The 25,958-nt window shown below is 64.4% G+C and overlaps 4 protein-coding genes across 23 annotated transcripts; 2 read left to right on the top strand and 2 right to left on the bottom strand.

The window, feature by feature from the left end:
• The first annotated feature begins 2,732 nt into the window (after window positions 1–2,732).
• JSRP1 (junctional sarcoplasmic reticulum protein 1) lies at window positions 2,733–6,982 on the top strand. Of its 5 annotated transcripts, none has more exons than XM_042977658.1 (8): window positions 2,733–2,843; window positions 3,209–3,323; window positions 4,334–4,468; window positions 4,853–4,890; window positions 5,050–5,179; window positions 5,526–5,708; window positions 6,257–6,354; window positions 6,448–6,982. In XM_042977658.1, the coding sequence occupies exons 3-8, from the start codon at window positions 4,351–4,353 to the stop codon at window positions 6,889–6,891; spliced, it is 1,011 nt and encodes a 336-aa protein (XP_042833592.1). In that variant the 5' UTR covers window positions 2,733–2,843; window positions 3,209–3,323; window positions 4,334–4,350; the 3' UTR covers window positions 6,892–6,982. The 5 variants fall into 5 exon arrangements, with proteins under 5 accessions (XP_042833592.1, XP_042833593.1, XP_042833591.1 ...); XM_042977659.1 differs by having other exon boundaries at window positions 4,305–4,468; XM_042977657.1 differs by having other exon boundaries at window positions 4,241–4,468.
• A 233-nt stretch (window positions 6,983–7,215) lies between these two features.
• Window positions 7,216–10,711, bottom strand: AMH (anti-Mullerian hormone). Its single transcript, XM_042977640.1, has 5 exons — window positions 9,569–10,711; window positions 8,857–8,999; window positions 8,539–8,647; window positions 8,287–8,446; window positions 7,216–8,209 (listed from the first exon to the last, which is right to left on the bottom strand). The coding sequence occupies exons 1-5, from the start codon at window positions 10,005–10,007 to the stop codon at window positions 7,291–7,293; spliced, it is 1,770 nt and encodes a 589-aa protein (XP_042833574.1). The 5' UTR covers window positions 10,008–10,711; the 3' UTR covers window positions 7,216–7,290.
• Window positions 10,712–10,772: 61 nt separating this feature from the next.
• Window positions 10,773–21,252, bottom strand: SF3A2 (splicing factor 3a subunit 2). 16 transcript variants are annotated; one of them, XM_042977644.1, is made up of 11 exons: window positions 20,552–20,935; window positions 18,403–18,478; window positions 16,930–17,013; window positions 16,424–16,587; window positions 15,116–15,187; window positions 14,021–14,067; window positions 13,483–13,592; window positions 12,407–12,456; window positions 12,183–12,323; window positions 11,792–11,860; window positions 10,773–11,687 (listed from the first exon to the last, which is right to left on the bottom strand). In XM_042977644.1, exons 4-11 carry the CDS (start codon window positions 16,547–16,549, stop codon window positions 10,887–10,889), a joined length of 1,416 nt encoding a protein of 471 aa, XP_042833578.1. In that variant the 5' UTR covers window positions 16,550–16,587; window positions 16,930–17,013; window positions 18,403–18,478; window positions 20,552–20,935; the 3' UTR covers window positions 10,773–10,886. The 16 variants fall into 16 exon arrangements, with proteins under 16 accessions (XP_042833578.1, XP_042833581.1, XP_042833589.1 ...); XM_042977647.1 differs by lacking the exon at window positions 18,403–18,478 and adding an exon at window positions 18,172–18,268; XM_042977655.1 differs by lacking the exons at window positions 18,403–18,478; window positions 20,552–20,935 and adding an exon at window positions 21,102–21,252 and having other exon boundaries at window positions 16,954–17,016.
• A 200-nt stretch (window positions 21,253–21,452) lies between these two features.
• Window positions 21,453–23,921, top strand: PLEKHJ1 (pleckstrin homology domain containing J1). The gene is made up of 6 exons (XM_042977662.1): window positions 21,453–21,789; window positions 21,898–21,965; window positions 22,059–22,125; window positions 22,987–23,077; window positions 23,165–23,228; window positions 23,310–23,921. The coding sequence occupies exons 1-6, from the start codon at window positions 21,582–21,584 to the stop codon at window positions 23,373–23,375; spliced, it is 564 nt and encodes a 187-aa protein (XP_042833596.1). The 5' UTR covers window positions 21,453–21,581; the 3' UTR covers window positions 23,376–23,921.
• Window positions 23,922–25,958: the final 2,037 nt, after the last annotated feature.

Below are 25,958 nucleotides of genomic sequence, written 5' to 3'. Positions count from 1 at the left end.
CCACCCCCCGCGTGTATCTACATCATCTCCTCCGTGCGCGTGTCTGTTTCCAAAGTCCCTTCTCCTTACAAGAGCCCCATCCTGAGAATGTCACAGACTGGGGGGGTTGTAAACAACAGAGATTTATTTCTCGGTTTCGGAGGCTGGGAGTCCAAGGTCCAGGCGTCGGTAGATTTGGTGTCTGGTGGGGGGGTCCCATTCCTGGTTCGTGGACGGCTGTCTCCTCCCTGTGTCGTCGTGTGGGGAAGGGATGGGGAGGGTTCTCTGGGGTCTCCTTCATGAGGGCATTGATCCCATCCACGGGGGCGCCAGCCTCACGACCCAATCACCACAAAGGCCCCACCTCCAAATACCGTCACGCTGGAGATTAGGTTTCAACATACAAATTGGGGGGGGGGGGCGGAGACACGCCTTCAATCTGCAGCGGACCCCAATTCCCAAGTAAGGCCACGTCCTGAGGTTCTGGGTGTTAGGACTTGAGCATGTGTTTTGGGGGGGGGGGGTACAGTGAACCCAGTACCGGAGTCAGAGGCGTGTCCCAAAGGTCAACCTTCCTCAAGGGGCCTCATGTGAGCCGTGGGGGAAAAATGTGGGAACGGGTCCCGTAGGGCGAGGGCCCTCCTGACTGAGTGCGGGCACATTTCCCACAAGCGTATGACTTTTACAGCAACCATGGGAGCCCGGCTGCGTGGAAATTGATTGGGATTCCACGCGGGGGCTCTCTGAGCCCAGAGACCCCCGTCCCAAGTCCTGATGCTCCTGCTCCCATGCTGCCTCCCGGGAGACCTGTTTGCACTGGGTAATTACTATGACAACCAACGTGTGTCTGGGGTGGAACGGACTCACTAGGTTCTATCCTGATGGCGGGATATAGTCCACCGTGTTTTGACAGTTTAAATTCAACAGGGTCTCCTCCCGGTGCCGCTGACGTCGGGGCGGGTCACTCTGGGGGCAGAGCAGCGTCCCCGGCCCCACCAGCCGCAGATGTCCCCCCCCCCCCATGGCTCAGCATGGGGCAGAGTCACCCTGGCTGAGAACCACAGACCTACAGTTACAGAAATCGTGTCTTGTCACACATTTTAAAATATATGGCTCATCTATGGTATTTAAAAGGTTTTGGGGGGGCGCCTGGGTGGCTCAGTCGGTTAAGCGGCCGACTTCAGCCAGGTCACGATCTCACGGTCCGTGAGTTCGAGCCCCGCGTCGGGCTCTGTGCTGACGGCTCGGAGCCTGGAGCCTGTTTCAGATTCTGTGTCTCCCTCTCTCTCTGACCCTCCCCTGTTCATGCTCTGTCTCTCTCTGTCTCAAAAATAAATAAACGTTAAAAAAAAATTAAAAAAAAAAAAAGGTTTTGGAGGCTTTCAAAATAAGCTTATGACCTTTTTACTCTGACGGTTCACGTTAGTTACTCAGGGGGTTCTGTTTATCCAGACAGCTCCTGTGGAAGGTGGGGACATTTTTTTTTTTTTTTTTTTTGTCACTTGGCATGCCACTCTGGTAACTTCCAATGTATGTTTTGGTCCTGTCCAGGTAAAGTGGTATTTTAAGATTCTACATGAGCTCACGGGGCTTGTCCCCTTAATTCTGTCATACGAAATGGGATTCATTGTTATGTAATCTTTCAATTTTTTTTTTAACGTTTATTTATTATTGAGAGACATAGAGAGACAGAGCATGAACAGGGGAGGGGCAGAGAGAGAGGGAGACACAGAATCCGAAGCAGCCTCCAGGCTCTGAGCTGTCGGCACGGAGCCTGATGTGGGACTCGAGCTCACGAACCGTGAGATCATGACCTGAGCTGCAGTCGGGGCTGAGCCACCCAGGTGCCCCTCTTCACACATTTTAATATTAAAAACTTGTTTTTTTTTTTTTTTTTTTTTTTTTACAGGTGATGAGTCTGGCATGTAAAGGGCATCTCATAAATCCGGTATTAAGAAAAAAAGACTTCAAAGCAGGGACTCCAACAGGTATTTGCACCCCCGTGTTCATAGCAGCATGACTGCTGTCCTTCGGTGGATGAAGGACAAACGCGCTGTGTCCACTTACACCCCGGAGTATGACCCAGCCTCAGGAAGGAAAAACGTCCCGCCACCTGCCACCGCGTGGAGGGACCCGGAGGCCACTGTGCGCGGTGACAGGAGCCGGACACAGAAGGACACGTCCCGCGTGACCCCACTCACAGGGGGTCCCCAGAGGAGTCCCGTCCACAGAGACAGAGAGCAGACGCTGGGAGCCAGGGGTGGGGCAGGGGGCGGGGAGTCCGTGCTTCCTGGGGGCAGCGTCTCAGTCTGGGGAGATGGAAAGTTCTGGAGACGGGTGGTGGGGGCGGGTGCAGGACAGCGTGAGCGCCTGACGCCGCTGAGCTGTGCGCTTAGAGACGGTTACGATGGTGAATTTCAGGTTGTGTGTATTTTATAACCACAATAAAAAAATCAACGTATAAAAATCCACGATGAACATGATCTCGACCTTTTCTAAAGACGGGATCTGACCCGGGGCTTGACCACCCACCACGTCTTCTCCTCTCCCTCATCTCACCCTGTCGGATGCCAGCGAGCGGATACACGCCGCGTGTCCGCCCCCGCCGCCCGGCGGACGGACCCGAACACGCGGCGCTCAGCGAGGGAACCCGACACGAGCGGCCATGCGGCGTGTGAGTCCGCGTGTGAAACGTCCGGAACGGGCTCATCCGCGGACGGGGAGGGGCCTCGTGGGGGCCGGGGGAGGGGCGGTGACGGTTAACGGGGAGGGGGTTGCTGTTGGGGAGACAGAATGTTCTGGAGTTGGTGGTGGTAGAGCCACCGCGCCCATGGTTGTGAGCGCGGATTTCATATGGATTCCAGGTGCGGAAACAGGCGTCCCAGCTCGCGTCTTGCCCTCACGCCCCTGGCCCCACAGGCCCCACCGGGCCCCAGGAGCAGGGGTGCAGCTGAGCCCCGCACGTAATCGGCGCTCCACATGCCTGCTGATGGAATTCGAGGGACCCTCCCTGGGTGCTCCCGCCTCCGGGTGCTCCCGCCTCCGGGACCTCCCTTCCTGGGCTCGGGGACGGCAAGCAGCTTTCCCAGGCCACCGTGGCCAGCCCAGCAGCGGCTCTGTGCTGCAGCGGGGGTGGGGTCACCCTTGGGCCAATGCCCAGTCCTGCTCTGAGCGTGGGGGCCGCCCCAGCAGCAACCTTGTGCCCGGGCCTCCCCCCCTCTCGCTGCAGCCTGCTGAGCTCATTGGCCCAGGCCGCGGCCTCCAGGCACCTGTTGCTGTCTGTCTGGGGGCCACCCTCCCCGTGCTCCATCTGTCCAGCGGGCTCACTGTGGCGGCTGTGCACAGTAAGTAGGGCAGGGGGAGGCCTGGGCAGAGGTGGGGGGTCCCCTGGGTCTGGGGGAGGCCATCTCGGAGGTCCGCGGGAGTCCCCAGCTCTCGTGGTGGCCCCCCTACATACCTGAGGGCACATACCTGCGGCCTGGCCTGTCGGGGCCCCTCCCCCAATGCCCTGCTCCAGCCCCAGGGAAGGGTCACTTTTCTGGCCGGAGATGTGACACAATGGTGCTGGCAGCCAGGGGCACTGGAGACCCCAAAGGCTTTGGGAAATCGGCAGGACTGGGTTCGACCACAAGCTCCCTCCGACCTCCGGCTGACGGCTGTCTCCAGAGACTCAGTTTCCTCATCTGCCCTATGGGAGCAGAGGCAGTGGGAGGAGGCCCCAGCATTGGGGTCAGGAAGCTCCCGGGGGGCCCCTGCCCCTCCCTGCCTGTAGTGGCCAGAGTGAGGCTGGTCCTGACCGCTGCAGCGTGAGCTTCTAGATTTAGGGGTGGGGGGGGGTGCAGCAATGGCAGACCAGGATGGTCCGGAGACCCCATGTGGACAACAGCCTGGGAGGGGCTGGCACCACGTTGGCCTGTCGCGCTGGCTTCCGGCACCGGATAAAAATAGTCCCTGCTCTCAGAGAACATGAGTCCACCCTGGGGCCAAGGGTTCTGGTCTGGGCTCTGTCTCCTCTCTGTGTGACCTTGGGGGGGGGGGTCCCAGCCCTCTCTGGGCCCCAGCAGCCTCCTTGTGCTCAGGGAGGGTGGGCTATGGGGAGGGGTCCCAAGGCAGGGGGCGGGGGGCATGAGGGCAAGGCTGTCCCGCCACGCCAGGCTGAGTGTGAACTTGCCAGGTGAAGGGGGTTCCGGGCAGAGGGGCCAGTAATGGCTGAGGTGAGAGGCGGGGGCCAGTCGATTCGTGTACACGGGGCGCCCCCCAGGTCAGGCCCACAGCAGGGCCTCAGCAAGCGCAAGACGCCTGCAGGCGAGACGCCTTTTCTGCAGCCCTCCTCCCGCCCATCTCCGGATCCCAGGCTTCTCAGACGTCTCCATGACAACCAGGGCCTTGCAGGAGCTGGATGGAGGCCTGGGCAGCTGCCAAGCAGGCCAGGACCTCTCCACGCTGGCTGACCCCTGCCCTGACCAGCCCCTGGAGGACAGAGCTCGAGGTACCCACAGAGGCACTGGCAGGATGGAACCCAAGCCCCTGTCTTCCCATTGAGCTGGAGGTTGACCTCCAGAGACCGGGACCTAGACTCCCACGTTGGACTGGTTTAAACTATGCTCCCCGTTTCCGACCTCTGTCCGTTAGTGCCTTGGGGATCTACAAAGAGCCCCAGAAACATAAGCGCTGGGCCCCGCGGGTCAGGAGTCAAATCCCCGCTTGCCCGCAAAGTGCTGTGTGCCTGTGGGCAGGGCTGCCTGTGGGCCTGTTTCCTTTCTAATCTGTAAAATGGGAGCCATCACCCACCCTTAGCCCTGCAGAGCCCAGCAGAGGGTGGGATGGGCCCGGGGGTCTCACGACCTTGACTCTCTCTCTTTTCCTATTACAGCAACACCGAGGCCGGCCGACTCTAGCAGCTGGTCCCATGTGAGCAGCCGGGGCCCCGGGGTTTCAACCTACGATGCCCCTGCAGCCAGGGATACGCTGGCCAAGGGGGTGGCTTTCTATACTCCGTGGGAAGGGTGTGGGCTCCCTTAGGGGAAAGAGACAAAGGAAACACCCCAGGCGACTGGTGACTCCTCATAGGATTCTCAAGAGCCGGCAGCAGAGGGCAGCCCCACAGGCAATGTGGATGCCAGGCCCAAGAAGACCGAAAAAGAGCCTGTGACCAAAGTGGCCCTAGGAGCTGGGAAAGAGAGGCTGAAAGCTGGAGCAAGTAGGCTTGCAGAAGGCAGGGGTGAGGTGGGGGCGTGGGTGCGGCCCAGCAGGGCGTCAGATCCTGGACTGCTGGGGCTTTGGATGTAGGGGGAAGGGAACGGGGCGCAGTGGGGCTGCTGGCTGGGTTCTGTCCCGGGTGTCACCAGCGGTCACCAAAAGGGCTTGGGACCCTCTGCTAAAGCATAACACAACCTCAGCCTGGGTTAATTACCTTCTAGATTATTCTCCCCATCCCAGGGAAGCTCCGAGGCATGCAGGGCCGCGAGGCCAGGCAGGGAGGAGCTGAGATCAGGGCCCAGGTCTGCCCCGTGGGGCTGTGCCCAGCCCAGCACTTGCTCCCGCAGCTCCCCGGAGCCCCGCCCGCAAGAAGGCGCAGGCCGCCCCTCCCCCGCAGCGGCCACCGCCGCCCCCGGCCCCGGCCCCGGCCCCGAGCGAGGAGCTGCCCTGGGGAGACCTGTCACTCAACAAGTGCCTGGTGCTCGCCTCACTCCTGGCGATGCTGGGTTCGGCCTTCCAGCTGTGCCGCGGTGAGCCTGCGCCCTCCGGGGTGGGGTCTTGAATACCCGCCCCCGCCTCCCCGGGCTGGTCCCCTTCCCCCTCCCCCCGCCCCCGCCACGGTGTGGACCTCAGAGGAGTGCTCGTCCCCCCACTGCCCCGCCTTGTGCAGGCACACTGCTCAGCGACTGACCTTGGGCGCCCCCAGGGCGGGGCCTCCTCCCCCACCCCCACCCCCACCGGCGACCTGACCCTGGGCCCTTCCTCTCCCCACGTCGGATTTGGCGCTCCTCCCCCCTCGGTGAACAGGTCCTCGCCCACCTCGGGCCCTGCCCCTACCCCCGCCCAGGGCTGGCCCTGTGAGCCCCCTTGCTAGTGTGTGCGCTCCGGGCAGCTCTTGCCGCCCTTTTGCACCTGGAATGAGGGAGACTGGGAGGGAAGGGGGCGCCGCAGCAGTGAGACCCTGGAGCCTTCCCTTCGGAAGGCTCGGAGAGGGGAGGGGGGAGGGCTCCAGCGGGGAGGACGCGGGTGGAGGGCGCGGTGTGCGCCTTGGCCTGGGCTGACACCCCTCCCCTCCAAGATGCTGTGGCGGGGGAGGCAGGCACCCCTGCACCTGTCCCCGAGCCGTGGGTACCGCCCAGGTCGGCACCGGAGCCAGCGTCGCCCCGGCCCCCGCCCCCGGTAAGCGCCTCCTTTAAGTGACCGCGGGCGGTGGGGGGAGGGGCCTGGGCCGGCAGGGGAGGCGTGCGCTGACCCCGCCGTCTCACACCGCCGGCGTGGCAGCCGAAGCCCGAGGCCTGGGTCCCCCCATCGGGACCGCCCGCGCCCCAGGTGGAGGCGGAGGAGAAGGCCGAGGTTCCTGGGAGCCGGGAGGCTGCAGACAAGGCTGCTGGGGAAGAGCGCGCGCCCAAGGAGACGCCTCGGAAGGAGGAGAGGCCTCGGAGGGAGAGGCCGCCGAAGGAGCAGAGGCCGCCGAAGGAGAGGCCGCGGAGGGAGGAGAGGGCTCGGAAGCAGGAGAAGCCACGGGCCGCCAGGGAGCCCCGAGGGGCCCTACCGCGGCGCTGGGAGGCAGGCGAAGGGGGCCGTCGGCCTTGGACGCAGGACTCCGGAGACCCCGGGCGCAGGAAGAGGCAGGCCTGGGGCTCCCCGCGGCGGCCGGACGAGGACCGGCCTCCGGGCCGCCAGAAGCAGCGGGCTGGCAAGGGGCGGGACTGAGCCAGGCCTCGGTACTGTGTGACACACAGTCCCGGGACCCCCGCTCGGTGGCCCCCGCGGTTCAGTGAAATAAATTGAGTGCTGCAGCCCCCGGGGCCGCCTGCTCCTTTGAGCCTCGACGCCGGAACCTGCCTGGGCCTGAATGGCGGAGATGGCAGCTCTAAGGGGAGATGGGGGGAGGGGGGGAGGGCGCCGGCCAGGCAGCGACCCGACCCCGCCTCGCCCCTCCTGCCAGGGGCGAGCTGGCCGGGAGGAGGCCCCCCCCCCCCCGGCGGTCCCCACCGCGCGCGCGCGCACACACGTACACGTCAGCCTGTGCTTGCCGGTCTTTATTGGGGCGCTGATGGGGGTCCGAATAAATATGGGCGGGGACGCCCCTCGGGGGGCACGGTGCGGGGCTCACCGGCAGCCGCACTCGGTGGCCACCATGTTGGGCACGTGGTGCGCGCTGATGCGCTCCTCCGACAGGCTGATGAGGAGCTTGCCCGCGTAGGCCGTGGGCACGCAGCAGGGCGGGCGCGCCAGGGCGGCGCCGCGGGCCTGCATCTTGAGCAGCAGCACCACGTGGTTGCCGTAGCGCGGGTTGCGGTCGGACTGCGGCCAGCCGCACGCGCCCTGGCAGTTGTTGGCCTGGTACGTCTCCGGGATGAGCACGGAGCGCTCGGCGCGCAGGTCCACGCTCAGCTCGCGCAGCGCGCACGGCCCGTCGGCCGCCCCGGCCCCCGCGCTGCGCTGTGCCCGCGCCGGTCCGCCCTGCTCGCGCCCGCGCCACTCCGCGCGCAGACCCTGCAGCGCCTTGAGCAGCAGCAGCGCGCGCAGCGGGCCGCCGGGGCCGCCGGGGGCCCCCGGGTCCCCCGGGTCCCCCGAATCGCCGGGGCACAGCGCGAGCAGGCGCGCCAGCAGCGGCGTGGCGGCCGGCGGCAGCCCCGGGAGCCCGCGCAGCTCGGCGGCCGCGGCCTGCAGCTCGGCGGCCACGCGACCCGCTAGGCCGGCGGCCCAGGGCGCGGACGCCGGGCCGCGTGGCGGCGCGGGGTCCCCGGCGGCGGCGGCGGCGGCGGCGGCGGTGGGCGTGGCGGGTGGCAGCAGAAGCAGCAGCAGCGGCTCGTCGCCGCCGTTGAGCAGGCGCTCCTGCGCCGCGGGGTCCGACAGGTTGACCAGGCCCTGCGGGAAGCCGGCCAGCGCGCCGGGGTCCAGGGCCAGGCGCGGCGGCGAGGCCCGGGCCGGGGGCCCCCGCAGCGCGCGCACCAGGCGCGTGAGCGTCTCCAGGAAGGGGTCGGCGCTGGACCGTGGCTCCTCAGGCGCCTGCTCCTGGGGGGGCCTGGAAGGCGGCGTTGGGCGGTAGGGGGCAGGCGCAGGGTTCCCCTCCCGACACCCCCAACGTGGGCCTGCGCACACCTGGGCGGCGGGAGAGGCACTTGGTCCAGCAGGCCACGCGCGGGCAGCGGTGCAGGCGCGGGCCCCGGCAGCAGGAGCAGCGCCGGGGTCCTGCGTGTGAAGCAGCGGGGGTCGGGGCCGAACAGCAGCTCCTGCAGCTGGGCGGTGCTCAGGGGCGCACCTGCGTGGCGGGGGGCCCGGGGCCTGGCTGAGCGGGGGGCCGAGGCCCGCGGGCCGCCCGCCCTTGCCCGGTCCCTCTCTTGGAGAGCCTACCGTCTCTGCGGGGTTGCAGGGTCAGGGTGAGCCCGGGGCTGCGCCAGGCCCCTTCTGGGTGGTCCACCGCCAGCACCAGGTAGCGGGTGTCCCGGGACTGACAGAGGTTCTGTGGAGACCGGGGCTCAGCCTAGCCAGGTGGGGGGGCGAGGACACCAGCCCTGCTCTGCCCATTGCCCTTGACACCCCCCGTCAAGGTTCCAACTAGCGGACTTGGAACCTTTCTGTTCAGCACAGTTAAAAAACCCCATTCCCCCTCCTCTGCTGGGTGAGGGCTCCTGGAGGCCCCAGAACTAACCCCCTTCAATACCCTGGTACCTGGGTGCCTGGCAGCCCAGCCCCTGTGACCGTGACCTCGGGGCCAGGGCCAGGGTACAGCACCAGCATCGCCAGCTCTAGGGGACCGGCCCCTCCAGGCGGGGGCTCCTGGAACTTCAGTGAGGGTGTCGGCTCCCATGTCACTGTGGCCAGGAGGGACAAATAGGGAAGGGGCAACACCTGAGTCACCGAGGCCCCAGCCCCTCCCCGAAGCCCGTCTTGCAGTCCTGCGGGGAGAGCCCCCACCCCTACCGGGAGAGGCTTGACACCCAGACATCGGGTGCAGGGCCTTGCCCCCATACGAGGAGCCTGGAGAACCCCTGGGGTCTGTCTGGGGCTCTCCTTAGTGGGGGGAGCCCATAGGGTCCCCTGGGAAACCATTTCCTCCAGCAGCTCCCGGGAACAGGCCACACACTACCCTTGGAGGGGGGGTGTGGGCGCAGCATGGCTCTGCCCCGACCCCCTTCTGCTCCTTCATGGGGTGGGGGGGCGGTGAACACCTCCCAGGAGGGCTGCAGGAGGGGTGGGCTTGGAAGCAAAGCATCGGGGGGTTTGCAGCCCCCGGACACGAAGGGCCCCCACTTCCTGGGCCCTCGGCCTCAGCCTTCCCAGGAGGCCAAGATGGGTCTAGAGTTGGGCTCCGGCAGGACCCGGTCTGGAAAGAGTGGTGGCAGCGTGGCCCCCCCCAGGCCGTGGCCCCCTCCCTACATACCTTCCTCCAGGTGCAGCACCACCAGCCGCCGCCCCCCGGGTTCCCCCAGCCACGCCTGCAGCTGCCGCAGAGAGAACAGGGCGGCCTGCCTGTCCCTGGGGGCGCAAACTCCGAAGGTGGCCAGGCCGTGGGGACCCCAGCGGGCCCGCCGCACGGCCTCGAGGAAGGCGTGCTCGTAGCCTCTCGGCGCCCCCACCACCCGAAGCGGGGAGCCGCTCCCGTTACCACCCCTGTCCAGCGTCACCAGGCACAGGGGGTCTTGGGGACCGCCCGGGGGCTGCCAGTCCCAATCCGGGTGGAAGATGAGACCCCCGGTGCCTGTGGCTGGCCCTCCGGGCAGGGCCGGGGTGCCGGAGACCTCTTCCCCAGGGTCCCCGGCCATCAGCAGAGCCCCCATCACCGACAGCACGAGGGCCGGCGGAGAGAGCAGACCAGGCATCCTAGCTGCTGCGAGGGGCCGTGTTGCTCTGGCTTATATGGAGGAGACCGGGATGTTTGTGCAGGAGCAAAGCCCCTATCTCCTTCTGGGGTGTGACCTTGGGGGCCAGTGTCTGGTGCCCCACCATGGGCCCGGGCAGGCAAAGGAGCCTCTCAAAGCCTCTTCTGTTCCAGCCTGACCGCCTATCTTCCTACCCGTGATACAGAGTGCCGCCCGTGCCCAATTGGTCCAACGACTGTCCTTGATGAGGTTTTCCCCTCTGCAGGAGGGAGTGGGAACCAGACCAGGGAGCGACAGCGCAGACTATCAACAGCTCTGGGATGGGGGCAGGGGGGCAGGCGCCCTGGAGGACTCCGGCACCCGGCTCTGATGGGGACCAGAGATCTTGGTGTTCAGACCGCTGGGTGCATGGGCTTGGCCGGAGGGTGGTCTCCCAGCGAAGCTGGGGCTCCCCAAGTGCTCGTTCACACTGCCTCTTGGCACCCTGGAGCTGCAGAAGCACAGCCATTTGGCTGGAGACCCCAAGGAGGGTGAGCGGCCGCAGAAGAGAGCCCAGACCCGCTGCTGACCGCCTGGGTCTGTCCTTCACCCACCGGCATCCTGGGAGGACACAGGGACACTGAGGCCCCAATCCCAAGCTCCCCACATATAATGGTGGGGGTGCACGTGGGTGTTCGCCAGCAGCGAGTGAAACTACCACACCTACTGACCCACAGAGCCTCCCCCCCCCCCCCCGTTCCCCCACACAGCAGGTCACTTTGGGCATCAGGGGAGACCGTTTAATGACCGTCGGGGACATGGCACAACCCTGCACAAAAGCACATAGCTTGGAGAGAAACAGGACAAGACAGCGAACTGGCCTGGAGAAGGGGCAGCTTTTTAGTTGGCTGGGGGAGGGGGTGGAATGTTCCCAGGGCCCTCGGAGGGCAGCGGGGGCCTCAGCATCGGAGGCATGGGAGTTGGGGGGTGCACCCCGGGATTTGAGGGGTGAACTCCAGGAGGCTGGGGGTGAACCCCAGGAGCTGGGGGATGGACCCCAGGAGCAGATGGGTGGACCCCAGGAGGTGGGGGGTGAACCCCAGGAGGCTGGGGGTGGATCCCTGGGGCTGGGGGGTGGACCCCAGGAGCCGGGGGGTGGACGCCAGGGGCCTGGGGGTGAACCGCGGGAGCTGCGGGGTGCACCCCCGGAGCTTGGGGGTGAACTGCAGGAGCTGGGGGGTGGACCCCTGGGGCCTGGGGGTGGACCCCGGCAGAGGGGGGAGGGTGGACACCCGGGGCAGGGGGGTGGACCCCTGGGGCTGGAGGGTGGACGCCCGGAGCAGGGGGGTGAACCCCAGATGCTGGGGGGTGCACCACTGGTGTTGGGGGGTGGACCCCGGGAGCCGGGGGGTGGACTCCTGGTGCCGGGGGGTGGACCCCAGATGTTGGGGGGTGGACCCCAGGAGCTGGTGGGGGCAGCTGGGGAGGGCCCGGGGGCCCGGAGGGTGCAGGCCCGCTGGGCGGCATGGGCGGAAGGGGCAGGCCTCCTGGCGGTGGCGGGGGCAGAGACTCTGGCAGCGGTGGCCGGGGGGGCAGACCGTTCATCAGCGGGGGCGGGGGGCGCTTCACCCCGGGGGGCCCAGCGGGGAGGCTTGGCGGGGCTGGAGGCTTCTCCATCTTGAAGTGGAACTGGAGGAAAAACTGGAGAAGACGGAGGGGGCTGAGCGGCGGTCCAGAGGGGACAGGCCGGCCGGGGCAGATGCCCAAGGCCCCACGAGCGCCTGGACCCAGACCGACTCACTCACCTGCTTTGTTTCCCGATTCCAGTGAGTCCAGAACTTGCCCTCGGCCTTGTCGATCTCCCTGCTTGGCACCTGTGTGGGGAGGGGGGTGGAGTGGGGCCTTGAGGACCACGACGGATCTGGGGTGGCGGCGGCTGATGTCCCAGCCCGGCTACCTAGCAGCCCTGGGGCCCCGGGGAAAGGCTGTGCTCTTTGCCCGGGACGGGGTTACGGGTCCCCAAACAGCCTGGCCACAAGGGTGTCTTCCCACCAGGGCCACGTCAGGCTCTCTGCCCTTCGGTGGGGACCCACCTCTGGACGCCCAGCCCCCGGCTGTCGCTTCACACAGCTCCCCAGTCTTCCAGAGGCCGCGACCCACCGGGGGACGGCTGCTGGGGGACCCCGTGGGTGCTACCTTGAAGGCGATGGTCTCGTAGGGCTCGGCGGCCATCAGGAGGTACTGCCAGCGCCGGTCCGGAGGCTCGATCCTCTGCTCGTAGGCGGACATAAAGCGGTGGCGGGGCATGACGCCCTCGGCGATCTCGGGGTAGTCGATCTGGGGGGCGGGGGAGGGCAGGTGGCAGCGCCGCCGTTCAAGGGACCCCCCCCCGCCCCCAGTCGGGCTCCGGCTGCCCCTACCTGGAAGAGGAGACTCTGCTGGCCCATCTCTGTGTCCCTCTGCTTGGTCACTGCAACACACGAAGGTTATCAGGTCCAGGCCAGCTCGTGCTCCCGGAGGCTAGGGGACCACGGGGTCCCTGCCTGAGGTCACAGAGCCAGGGGTGTGCGTGGGCAGGACGCGGGCCCCGTGGCCCTCACCTCGAGGCCTGGGACGACACTCAACGGAATCTGAAGAGGGCGCACACTGTGCACACACAGCAAGCGGGGTCTGTGCCCCTGCTTCTGGGAGGACGCCCTTCACGTTAGAGCCCTGCAGCCAGGCCTCCAGTGGCCCTGTTCTCACTTGCAGACCGCTCTCCATACAGCTCTGGAACATGCCGCGCTCCCCCCCAAGCCCTCCAGCGTCTCCCCATGACACTCAGGACAGAGACCAGGTGGCCTACCATGGCCCAAAGGCCTTTGGTGGCCTCCACCTGCCCCCCCACCCCCCTCAGATCCTGTCATCCCAGCCCTAGCTTATCAAGCAGACCTGCCCCAGGACCTTTGCGCTGCTGTGTCGGGCTTGGAGTGCCAGTCACGCACAGACATCACTACCTTTAGTTAGAACAGCTACCTGCTAGCTCTTTCTTTCTAACTCCCGGAAACACAGTCCACTATATTCCAATGGAGCCACTTAACCTACTTTCTGGCAGGTGATCCAAGAACCCTCCTCTCTGCCGTCAGTTCCACTAAGTAAGTGGTTTCTTACACAGACCTTCATCCTCTCCTCCGTCAGGCTGAAGCACCAACACCCTGTCCCAAGGTCAAGGAAAGGGCCCCCCCCCATGGTCACTCATGTCCCCCAACAGCACAGTAAAGAACCACCTGCTCCTAAGACACGGGGACACGGGGCCCGAGAAGCCGTGACACTCTGTTACGGCTCTTTGGGAACGTTGACAGGAAAGGGGGGCTGCCGGTCCCAGCCTGGTCCTTCCAATGGGAAACAGGAGAGGCACGGACAAGTGGGGGTCTCCGCAGCAAAGGGCCAGAGAACAGCAGCTTCTGTGTGGCTCAAGGACAGGGCTGCGGGCCAGACCGCCCCCAGACAGAATTACCTTTGTAGCCTGGGCGGCCGATCTTCACAAACTTCTTCACCTCCACCTTGACCTTCTCTGGCGCCGGCTGGGCGGGGGCCTCTTTGGCCTCCTTGGCGGCTCGCCGGGCCCTGCAGGCGGGACAGAGACGGCACTGTGGCCCCCCACACGGGCCGCCAAGGCCACAGGCCCAGGTGCTGGGAGCTGTCCAACCCTCACAGCGACCTTGGGAGTTTGAGAGACCAGGGGCACGGGGGTGGGGGTGCTGGCTGGGGGTCCCAGGGTTCGCACGCAGTGGGGCTGGGACAGGCTCGGGGCACCTCTGTCCCCATCACATTTTGTGCCGCCCCTCACTAGGGGGACTTCTGTGACCCTCACCTCTCTCCCCGTGTTACAGAAGCCCCAGGCTGCAGCACGATCAGCTTGACCGCTGGGGAAAGAGCACCTCCCGCCCCTCCTCGCGCCCACCCTCTGCTCGGCCCCAAGGCCCGGGAGACCCCGTGACGCAGCTCCTGGAGGGGCTGGACCCCGGGCGCTGGAAGGGGGCGCAGGTACTCACAAGTTGGTCTGATGCTTCTTCCCCTGGGTGTGCGCCAGGTAACTCCCCTGCAGCGGGAAAAGCACACGGGTGGTTCGAGACCAGGTGAGCGAGGGCGGGGAGGGCAGAGAGGAGCCGGCCTCTGTCCACAGGCCCTGCCTCGAGGCGGGCGCTGGGTGGCTGCCGGACAGACAAGCTCCGGCACGTTCGCACGAAGCGGAGCAACCCCGAGCCGGAGAAGGCGTCTGCGAGCGCCCGCTGGCACGGCGCGTGGGACTCGGGAAGGCTCGCCGCCCAGCGCCGCGGGGGGTGATCAGTGGGCCCGGCTGCACGGTGGAGGCTGGTACCCCCCAAGTGACGTGCCCCGTGACCGCCGGGTCCGACCTGACGACAGCCCAGGGGACCTCTCCACACGGAGCGGGGCGGACTCGCCGTTTCTTGATCGCCAGGGGAGCACTGGTGGCGTCTGGGGAAGTGTGTGGTGGTCGTGACCGGGGCGGTCCTGGCATCGAGCGGGTGGGGGACGCGGCTCAGCACCCCCGAGAACGACCCGACTCCTCTGTCAGCACCGCCGAGGGGGACAGACCGTGCGACTTGGCACCACTTGTGACCACAAACAACCCGAATGCTCAACAACGGGAAAGGGGAAAGCCGGATCTACTCGCTCCGGGGCGGATCTGCGCACTGTGCGCTCGTGGCGGACTACGCCCTCCCGGTCACTGAAAGAGCCCACTTGGAGCCACACCGACGAGATCCCAAAAACCGGATCTAGAACTCCCGGGCACGGGCCTGGCCCAGGGCCGACGGCACGCTCCCGCAATAACGGTAGCAGCGGGGGTTACGGCGCAGCTGGGGGACCGCGGGGGGGGGGGGGGGGGGGGGGGGGGCGGCGCAGACCGGGGACGGGGTGCTTGGCCTGCGCCTGGAGCACGCAGGGTCTCCCCTAAAGGACGTGCCCGAGAGCGCAGTCTGCTGAGGTAGCAGGCCCGAGCCCCTCCACCCTCGGGCGGGCCCTGAACGATGTCCCGGAATTACAAAGGGGGCAGCGTTGCCGGGCCAGGCGGCGGGGGACCCCGACGCGCAGCAGCAGAATCCACCCCAGAGCCGAGAACACACCTCGTTGTTGTGCAGGGTCAGGCACAGCTTGCACTCGTAGGAGCCCAGGTGGTTCTTCATGAAGTAAGGGTCCTGCGGAGAGAAACATCCGTCAGCGGCGACCGTGGCCCCGCACGCGCCGTGAAGAGCCAGAGCCCGGTCTTCGTCCAAGCAGCAGAGGCGGCTGCTTTCCCTCGGGCAGGCGTTCGAGGACAGGGGGCCAGGAGGAGCCCGTGGCCCAGGCTCCACGGGGCCCTCCTGAGGCAGCACCGCGGCACCCGCCCCCCCCCCCCCGCCCCCCCGGATCCCGTGGACACAGGCCGCTCGGCAGGGCTGGGGGCCCACGATACTGGTTCTCCACCCGGCCCCGGTGGCGGTTCCAGGTCCGGAAGGAAGCAGAGCCAGGACGGCATGGCTGAGCGCCCGCCTCCCAGGCCAGGCCAGGCCAGGCCAGGGACCCGTCGCTAACCTCGCAGGCTTTGCCAAGCTCTGCGGCACAAGCCAGACACCAGAACAAAAGCAAACGCCTCAACGAAGGCCCGTGGAGACCCTGGTCTCTGCACGCGGGGTTCCCAGGCCAGCCACGCAGCCTTCCACGAATAGGGGCGGTGGCACAGACCCACGGGGGTTCAAATCCTAACTCGCTGTCCCGTGACTGTGTCGTTGTTGGCCGTGACGGTTCTCCCTCGTCTCCTTGGGAAAATGGGGACGGGAACACAGCTGACCTCATAGGTGAGGCCTGGCACAGGGTGAGAGCTCTCGTCTCAGAGGAGTCTGAAGTCTAAGGGGCACCATGCGTGGACCCAGGGCACACTGGGGGACGTCTGGGGACACTGGAGTTTGTCACAGTTGGGGTGATCCTGGCACTGAGTGGGCGGGGGCCGGGATGCTGCTGGGCTGCCAACAGCACCCAGGATGCTCTGGCCCTAAGTGTCCGCAGTGCCGACGGGCAAACCCCGGTCTACCGATAGCTCTGAACCGCCAAATAAAACGTTGCCCTTCACTGCTCGTGGCCAGAACGTCGATCCACACGACACTGTCTTGGTCCTCGCCACTGGCAATTCCCACGCCTCTGGCAAGTCAGTCACACAAAAAACTCACGCGATAACCCCCCTCCCCCCCTCTGAACAGCAGGCGGTCTCTGGGGTGGGCAGCTGGAGCTGCTCTAGGTCAAGTTCTCTTGATTACAGACCGGGACCCGAGGCCCAGAGAGCTGGGCAGCGGGGCGAAGGGCACCAGGTGCGGGCGTAGTGAATGTGGCTCCACTGACAGAAGGCAGAGCGAGGGAACACGGGACGGAGGGGGCTTCCTGCCCTCGGTTCAACCCACCTTGTTGATGTCAATGGTCTCCAGGGCCAGCTGCCGGAGGCGCTCCCTGCGGTCTCGGTTGCTCTCTGAGGAGGAGGCCACGCCTCCACTCCCCGTCTTACCCCCAGGGCGATGCTGGAAGTCCATGGTGATGGCCTTGGGGCTTTACCAGACCCCGGAGAAACCTGCAGGGACAAGGGAGAGGCTGTGACAGTGCAGGGCACAGCAGGGGACAGGGCAGGAGAGACCCCCTCCCCCCACCCTCTGCAGTCTCCCATCCCTCTCCCTGCCCCCCACCCCATAGTCTCCCACCCCGCCAACTCCTGATGGGGACAAGCCTCATGGCCTCCCACCCTCCCCAATCTTCAGGTAGGCTGAGGGCCCAGAATGGCCCAGGCACGCACAAACCAGGAACAGGATAAACATGCCTGGCCCTGGGGGAGGCCTGGACAGGAAGCCCCCGCAGCCCGGAAGGTGTAAAGGCTCGGAGACCCAAAAGGGCAACGAGGAAGAAACGGCCAAGCCACCTGCTTCAAGAAGCCTTCCCGGACCTTGGCCCGAAGTCTCTGTGTCTGCTCACTTCTCCGGAGTCCTGTAGCTCAGCCGAAAACCTGCTGAAGAGGAGGAAGAGAATCTACCTGTTCCTCCTAACGCACAAGAGACATTCAAGACCGGACTGTGGCCCAGGAGGGCTCCCCTGAGCCCTCGATACCCCGTCCCGCTCCCTGCCACAGTGCCTCCCACGTTCTTCCAGACTCGGCTCAAACCCAACCCCCAGGCACCTCTCTCTCGTCTCTGAACACTCTCCCTCTTGACTGGTCAGTATCAGCCCCGCTGGCTTAAACCCACACTATCTTGTCTCTGCAGAAGTGAGCTCACAGGGACAGGCCCAGCAGTGAACATGACCGCACAAAGACGCCCCCATTCTAATCCCCAAAACAGTAAACGTGGAACCACATATGGCAAAAAGGACCTTGCAGGCGGGATCGATTCAAGGTCCCAAAGTGGGGGTGACCCTGGGTTCCCCAGGGGCCCAGTGTCCTCACGAAGGAGGCAGAGGGTCGGAGGCTGAGAGCCAGGCAGACCCTGTGCTGCTGGCCGCGAGGATGAGGAGGGGACACAGGCCGAGGACGCTGTGCCTCTGGAAGCCGGAAAAAGGGGGAGACAGGGCTCCCTGCAGCCCCTAGAAGGAGCACGGCCCTCCATTTTATACTTCTGATTTCCAGAACTGCACAGTAATAAATCTGTAGCCCTTAAACCACTAACTTCATGGTGATTTGCTATAGTGGCCACACGCAAGGAACACAGAGGGTACAGACCAGCTGTGCTGTGGACCTTGGAGTCACCCTGTAACTCTAGAGGAACCTCGACCTCTCCCTGGCCCGGTTCTTATCCTCTCGATGAGCACATGAAGACCTCACACCCCGGAACCAGCAACGGGACGTTCCGGATGGCTGCCGACTCAGGGCAGTTATACCGGTCACAGGGTCAGACCCTGTATTACAGAAGGACGCCTGGAGCTTCCCACTTTGAAACGCTGTCAGGCCAAGTGCGGAGGCCAAGCACCGCCAACTATCCCAATCACTCCATCAAACGGCACTTGGTCCTGAGAAGAGGGTACAACGCCAAGAGCACCCCCTGCCAGGGAGGCAAGTGCATCGGCCCACGGAACCCCCGCTGCCTCGCCACCTGTGCCGTTTGCAGCGAGCCCAGGGAAAGCTGCACCCCAACCCTCCCAGGGGGGATCCCCGTGGTCCTGGCTGCCAGACCTGGTCACAGGCTCCGCGGGGGAGGCCCTGCCAGGGGCTGAGCTGTGCCGGCATCTGCCATGAAGCACCCGCTGTGCCTTGGGAGACTCCAGCGTTTCTGGGGGAAGTGGTGAGAAACTCCTGGGGTCAGGGGGAAGGGGGGAGCACAGAGGGACACGATTGGCCCTCGCTGCTGCCCACAGCACGGCGGGGGGCTGGGGAGGTCTCTCCCACAGGTCTTGAGTGACTTACGGGCCTCCGTGGGGAGCCTCCCACCTTCTCAAGGACGTTACGGGAGAGCGTTCATCCAAACAATGAAATGGGGTGCCTGTGGGGGAGCGTGTGCTGATCAAGTGAGCAGCAGCTGACAGTAGATGAAAACGTGCTCAACGTCACTGTCCCCAGGGAACCGCAAATCAAAACCACACGGACGCACTGCCTCCCGCCCATCAGGATGGCTGTTGCCAGAAACAGAAAACAAAGGCAACTCTCCGGAGTCAGGGCCGGACTCAGGAGGAAGCGGTGTCCCCCCGTCTGCAGAGGAGAGGACGACACAAGCTCAAGGCCCAGGACACAGTCTGTGCTGATGCCTTGTTTCCCGTCATGTGTTACATGGGTGACACTTCCGGAACACTCCACGGACCGAGTGGGAGCAAAGAGCTGCCCAAGTGACTCGGAAGGCAACGTTTTAACAAAGCCAAGGGTTCCCACAAGTTTGGTGATGAGCCCGGTTCCTTCTGAATGGCCAGATAAGCCCCTCGAATGTTAGAGGCCGGCTGGGGAGTGTGCCCTGCTGGTGTCAGCTCAGGGAAACCCGACTCAGGTACTGAACTGGTCGCCACGTCAGAGGGAAACCAGTGACCACTAGAGACCCAAACTGCTGGCTCCTAGCAGCGCACTGCACACATCATCCCTGTCCCCGCCTCCATCCCCAAGAGATCTCGTGCCCAGGGGCCTCGACAGACTGCTCGCACAGACCGGAGTTTTATCGTCAGAAGGACTGGAACGAAGGGACACTGCACTTGGGCTGGCACTGTGGGGGAGAGTCCAGGAGAGGAGGGAGGCCCAGGCCGAAAAGAGGGAATCCCATCAAAACCTGCCCACCAAACAGCAGGCAGCCTGCCCTTCCCCCACGCCTTGCCCAGCAGGGCCAGCTGGAGGCCCCCGGCAAGAGCACCAGAGACCAGCTCCTGGGACTCTGGCCGCTGGGGTCTCGCACGCCCCAAAGAAAACACCAGCGCCTTCCCAGGCTGGCCGGGCAGTGAGACTCGCTAAGTGAAGCTGGCAATTCAAACATAACCAGATATGAAAAACCCCATGTATCAAGAAAGGAAGGAAAGGAAAAGGAAAAGGAGAAAAGGAAATGAAGCAAGGAAGAAAAGGAAGAAAGAAACCTGACAGAAACCTCCCCAGATGATGGCAGTGTCCTCCTTGATTACCGGACAAGGCACTACACCACGAAAGCAGTGCAACCCGCCAAAAGTTAGCAAGGCGAATTAAAACCAGAAGGAAACTTCAGAAACATGGAATGATCCAAACAAAACACAGAACACGAGAGCTTGGAAGTACAAATTAAGCAAGCCTTTTACAAAAGGGAATACAAAAGGGGAAAATAGGTCAGATTTCAGAGCAATAATAGAAAGAAGCATGGGAAGCCTTACCAAAGATATGCGAGAGCCTTACCAGAGAGAGAAACAATATCCCTGGGCTGAGGGAATCTGACAGTTCAGATAGAAACAAACACACAAAAACCCATCAATGAAAACAATCGTGAAACTCTACACCACCAAGAAAAACCTCCAGTTTCTATCAAAGGAAAAAAACAGAAACAAAAGGTCAGACACCAAAGGACAATCAGAGCAGAGATAAGCAACACTTTCTCAGTCTCAAGATGAATTTTCAACCTAGACTTTTACACTCCAATTTCCAACCGCGAGAGTAAGGAAATAACCAAGGACTCAAAATCAATTCCTTTGAAAGCTATCTGGAGATGCATCCCGACACAACAAAGGAAAACAAACAGATGGTCCGACTGAAAACAGAAGCCAATCAATAGGTGTTGAGATGTTGGGAGCTTCGAGGAAAAAACTTAACAGGTCAAGAAAACCAGGCTAACAGGAAAAATGCAGAAATTAGGGTTTTTTTTTGGGGGGGGGGGAGGGAGAACAATGGAAGAAAAGCACACAAGTGACCCCGATAATTGCCTTCGCAGCAGAGAATACTTTCAGCCTTAGGAAACAGGTCTAACGATGTCGCTAAAACTCCTGCAGAAAACACATTCAGAGAGCGGAAGGGGAAGCTGCAGTGGGTGGGCGGGAGGCAGAAACAAGACCCACCAATCATGAGAGAAGTCAGCAGGTCAGGCCCCAAACCCACACGGCCAGAGAGACCCGCTCCTTACAAAAGCAAGGGCTCGCTTTACGGAGAGGGAGGCGGCCTCCGGGGCCCAACGAGGGAGCGGGAAGCTAGCAAGCGGATGATCAGCGCCAGCTCCTCTCGGCCAGGAAAAGCAGCCCCGGACACGCGAGTTTGACCAGGGCCAGTTAACGGGCTCTGGCCGCCTGGGGGCGGCGCCGAGCGCCCCGCCCCCAGGACCGCGCTCCCTACTCGGCGGGCCCGGGGCGGCCGTTATATCCCCCACACAACAGGGGCGGGCATGGAAGCTTCCCGGACCCGAGAGACTCAGGACCGCACAACCACGGCGAAGAGCCGCAAATCAGTGCTCGCAGGGGTCCTAGGGGCGCGGAGGGCACCATGTGAGCCGCCACCCGACCCGATCCCACGGGCCTACGGAGAGACTTCCGAGGACGCGGGAGTCGTTTGGCTGTCCTGGCGCGCGGCCGTCGGGAACCCCGAAGCCGCCCGGCCCTCGCTAGCACCCCCCGCCGCCCGCGTACGCTCCCGTCCAGGGAAGCCAGGGCCTCGGGGCCCCCCCCACCCCCCGCCCTCACCGTGCTCCGTTCCTCACTCCGCGCCCGCCGCCACTACGACTACGTTACGCGCAAGCGCATCTCATCCTAGGGAAATACTTCCGGGGACGAAGCGGGCAGGGCCTCCCGAGTGCGCATGCCCGCCCTGCCCGGAGAGGTGGGCCGGAGGCTCGGGAGGCGCGAGAAAAGGGGGCGGGACTGAGAGTATGGGCCGGGATTCTAAGTGCGCGTGCGCACCAGCCTCTTGACGACTTCTCGGTGGCTCTAATTCGCGCGGGCTCAGGTCTCGCGGGAGGTCGGGTTGCGACTCGTTCCGCTCCGCCTGCTTCTGTCCGCTTCGGCAAAGGGCACCACTGGTCGTGAGGGTACCTTACTCTGTTCCCACCCCGGGTCCAGCTTATTGCGCAGTTATATGTGACGATCGTCTGTTTTGCTTACTGTCTCCTGCGCGCCGCGCGCCCGAGGTCGACGGGATGGGTGGTTCGGCAGCGCGCAAGCGCAATGGCTGCCGTAGTACTTCCGGGAGGACGGCGCTGTGGGACTTTTTTGGCGCGAGGGCGGCCGGCGGCCCGGAGGGCGCGGCTCGCGCTCGGTGTTTTGGGTCCGGGCGGCGCCATGCGCTACAACGAGAAGGAGCTGCAGGCGCTCTCCCGGCAGCCGGCCGAGCTGGCGGCCGAGCTCGGCATGCGGGGCCCCAAGAAAGGCAGCGGTGAGCGGGCCGGGTCACCGAGGCGGGCGCAGGGGGACGCGGGCGGGCGGGCGGGCGGACGGGGCTGGGCGGCCACCGAGCCCGCGCGAGCCTGCCCTGTGCTCGCAGTGCTGAAGCGGCGACTGGTGAAGCTGGTGGTCAACTTCCTTTTCTACTTTCGGACGGACGAGGCCGAGGTAGGCCGCCCGGGGGGCGCCCTGGAGCGCACGGGGGCCGGGGTCCCCCCGGAGGCGCGCCCCCACCCTCGCCTGCTCCTCCTCTTCCCGCAGCCCGTCGGGGCCCTACTGCTGGAGCACTGCAGAGTCACCCAGGAAGAGCCCAGCGGCTTCTCCATTAGTGAGTGTCGGGCGTGGCGGACGAGGCCGGCCGCGACCCCAGCCCCGCCCTGCCCCGCCTGCCTCTGCCGAGATCAAGTCCACTGCCCCGGGCTGCCCAAGGTCGAGCTGGGCCTTCCCGCTGGGCGGGCGCCGCATTCTAGCGCCCCGCGGTGCCCGCCCCAGATCCACTAGGACTTTGTCTCTCGCTGGGGAGCCCTGTACCCCTCGGGTGCCGTCCTCTGGGCGCTGCGGAGCATCCTCCTGGGTCCTGAGGGGGTCGGGTTGGCAGGGAGGAAAGACGGAGTTTCTACAAGTTTCCCATGCCACACTTGAAGGGCTTAAACGGCAGGAACGTGTGCTCCCCCAGATCTGGAGGGCGGGAGTCTGAGATCAGGGTGTGTGCAGGGGTGGTTCCTTGTTAAGAAGACGTTTTGCCATGCTTTCCTGACTTCTGGGGGTCGCCAGCGATCCAGGGTGCTCCTTGCCCGCGCTTCTCTGTAGAATCATGTCCCCCCAGCCTGTGTTCATTCTCACGTGGTTTACTCTCCTTGTTTGTGTCCAGATTTTCATTTTTGACAAGGACACAAATTCTATCAGACTTGGTGCCAGTGTTATTGTAGGCTAATCTCATAGTAAGTCATTACGTCGGTAACTGTTGTGCATTCAAATAGGGTCACGTGTTTAGGTTCTAGACTTGAACGTACCGTTTTAGGGACAGAATTCCATCCAGGGCACAGCTGGTGAGAAGTCCTGAGCCTGGGCTTGGACTGGAGGAAGGGACAGTTCTGGACAGAGGTCGCGGGAAGCTGAGGCCTGAGGGGGAGGGGGAGGTGGGGGGGGTTGAGCCGGGGAATGAGATGGGGACCGCCTCCCCCTGCAGGCTTCATGGAGGATCCGGAGAGGAAGTATCACTTCGAGTGCCGCAGTGAGGAACAGCGTCAGGAGTGGATGGGGGCTCTGCGTCGAGCCAGGTGGGGTGTGGGCCCGGTGGGGGGGGGGGGCGGTCTGGGCCGGGGGCAGAGCAGGACTCTGTGAGCACACGTCGCTTTCTCCCCCAGCTACGAGTTCATGCGGAGAAGCCTTATATTCTACAGAAATGAGATCCAGAAAATGACCGGCAAGGTGCACAGAGGGCTGGGGGCGGGGGTGGGATGGAGTGGGGCCTCTGGGGCCTGAGCTGACACCACCTGTTCACCCGCACAGGACCCCCTGGAGCAGTTTGGCATCTCCGAGGAGGCCAGGTTCCGGCTGGGTGGCTTGAAGGCCTGAGTGTGGGGTGGGGCTTTTCAGCTTTTCTACTGGGGCTGGAAGAGCCCTCCCCGTCCTCACCAGGCCCTGGGGTTCCTGGCCAAGCCTGGATTTGCTGCAGCAGACTTCAGAAACCCAAGACTGGTGGAGGTGGGCGGGGGCAGGTTGGAGAGACAACCCAGTGACCCCACCCCCACCCCCACCCCGGTGCCTCAGGCCCACCCCCTGACTCCCCCCCCCTCCCCCAGACTGGTCTGGCACCTGCTGGTGCCACATGCTGCTACCGGGGGAGGAGTGTCCCCTCCCAGAAGCTGTGCCCAGCCCTTGGGTGTATCCATCTGGGGCCTGAAGCGCCCAAGGCTGGTGCAGCCCTGCTTCCCTGTGCAGGCTGAATGTACGAAGCTAGATGATGCTGTGAAGGGCGTGGGGGCCGGGCCTCCTGGAGCCACTGTGAATTCTCCTCCTACCGACGGGCAAGCCCTGGCTGGGCGCCTCCGGGCGGGGAGCTGCAAGCATTGACTCAGGCCAGCGTGCTTGTTCTGTTCAAATAAAGGTACCTCTTTTCCACGTGGGACGGTGCTGCAGGGGACACGTGGAGGGCTGGCGGGCCGGGTGGTTGAGCCGGCTCCAGAAGGAAGCAGGGCCTAAGTGGAACAGCAGTGCTCTCCGGGCCAGAGGTTGAAGTTCCCCGGGAGGAAGGGCTGGCCTGCCTGGATCAGAGAGACCTAGAACCAGACCACGGAGAGACGGGGAGGCTGGGTGAGGAACCCTAAGGTGATCCTGACTGCACCCCACTTCCAGTTCCCAGGCCTCCCTTGAGTCCAGGCAGGACCTCAGGAAGCATCTTGCCAACGTAAAAGTCCTAAATTAGTTGGTTTTACTTCAAAAGGGAAGTGTGCTGGGTTGTGCTGACCTATTCAGGTGTAGGCACAGGTGGGGTGGGGTGGGGTGGGGTGGGGCGGGCCCTCCCTGAGATGGGTGCTCACAGTCATGGTCTCACGGCTGCCTTGGGGGGCTTTTTCTGTGAGCCCCAGTCCTCCCACTTGGGGAGTGGGGAGTGTGGCCCCTGGCCCTCATGCCTCTCCCTCACCCTGTCGTAAGCAGAAAGAAATGGTTCCAGCAGACCAGGTTCAAATGAAAAGTATTTTATTACAGCGCCTAGAGGTGGAGATGCAGAGTGCGTCGGGGTTCTCTTAGGACAGGAGGAGGGTCGAGGCAGCAGCCCGGGGAGGGACAGGCCATGCCAGCACCCACCCCCAACTGGAACACAGTCTACCAGAAACACAAAGCGAAGCCCCATCTGAGTTACAAATTAAGGTGGACACACGAAAAACGAGCCAGTGTGGCTGGACCATGGGGAGGAGGACAGGGGCCGGAAAGGAACCGTGTCCTGCTGTGGAGCGAGCGGTGTGGATCAAGAGGGGCGCGTGAGGCTCACACGCGTCAGTTTGTAGCTGTGAGAAACGGCGACCGCCCGGGGGGCCGTTTTCCTTGTTGAGTTTTCCTGAGCAGAGCCACCCTGCGGCCCACCGGACTTCCCTGAAGGTGCCCGCAGTCAGCGGTGGCACCGGGGCCTTGCGCACCACCGCCGCGCTGCCTTCCCTCCCACAGCCGGCCTTGCTGTTGGTGGGGGTGGGGGGGTGGGGGGGTGGGGACTGGGGACTGGTCCCGCGGTCAGGAGGGCCGAGGGGCTCAGGAAGGAGACTCCCTAGCCTAACCCGCCAGGGACAGCGGGGCCGCTGAGATTGCACACCGACGCTCGTGCGTGTGCGCCGTTTCTATCGGGAGGGTGCGTATGGCACGTCGCTGGGGACCCCCCCCGAAGCGATGCAGTGTTTGTGTACAGGGTTGCCCTGTTCTAGACCAGGGACTTGTGCCGTGACCTCTCCGCTGCCCACCCTGTAGTTTTTAGGGAGCCCTGGGCTCCTGACACGGGGTGGGAGGGCACCCTCTCAGAGAGGCCGAGCAGACACCGCCTTGTCCAGGAGGCCAGGGCTTGGGGTTCACAGGGGCGAGGCACAGCACCTTCACACGCCGGGGAGCACCGGCCCAGAGGGAGGGAGCCATGACCACCAGTTACAGGAGGATGAGCCAATTTCAAGAACCCATCACGAGCACCATCTTCTGCCTCAACTGTTGGTCTGGACCAGCGACGTCACCCCCAGGGCAAGCAGGGAAGCAGGGCTCTTGCAGGGAGGGTCCGGCCAACTTCCAAAGCTGAGCCAGTGGCCAGACCTGCCCTGCATAGACTGGTCCGCCATCTTGAGGTGGCGGCAGGCAGAAAACCATCCTCCAGCCCCGCCTGCCAGAAAGGCTGGCTCCAGCCCCGCCCCTGGGGGTGAGGAGGAAGTGGGGCCTGGCCTCGGCCCACCACACTGACGCTCCCAGGTAGGCAGAGGACTCCTGACATCCACACTTGGAGGGAGGCAGCCTTGCTGGCCAGACGGGACGCGGCAGGAGCTCAAGGCCTTTACTTGAGCAACAGGTTAGACCCTACACACAGCCCACCTTCAGAAAGAGGCAAGCTGCCTGTGTTCCTTGGTGGGTGCAAGCACCTGAGGACAGGGCTCTGACCCCTCCCCCATCTTGGGGTTCAGGTCCCCT

Source organism: Panthera tigris, chromosome A2, assembly GCF_018350195.1.
Source record: "Panthera tigris isolate Pti1 chromosome A2, P.tigris_Pti1_mat1.1, whole genome shotgun sequence".
NCBI lineage: Eukaryota > Metazoa > Chordata > Mammalia > Carnivora > Felidae > Panthera > Panthera tigris.
Note: the sequence above shows the minus strand (reverse complement) of the source record. Positions and strands in the feature narration are given on the sequence as shown.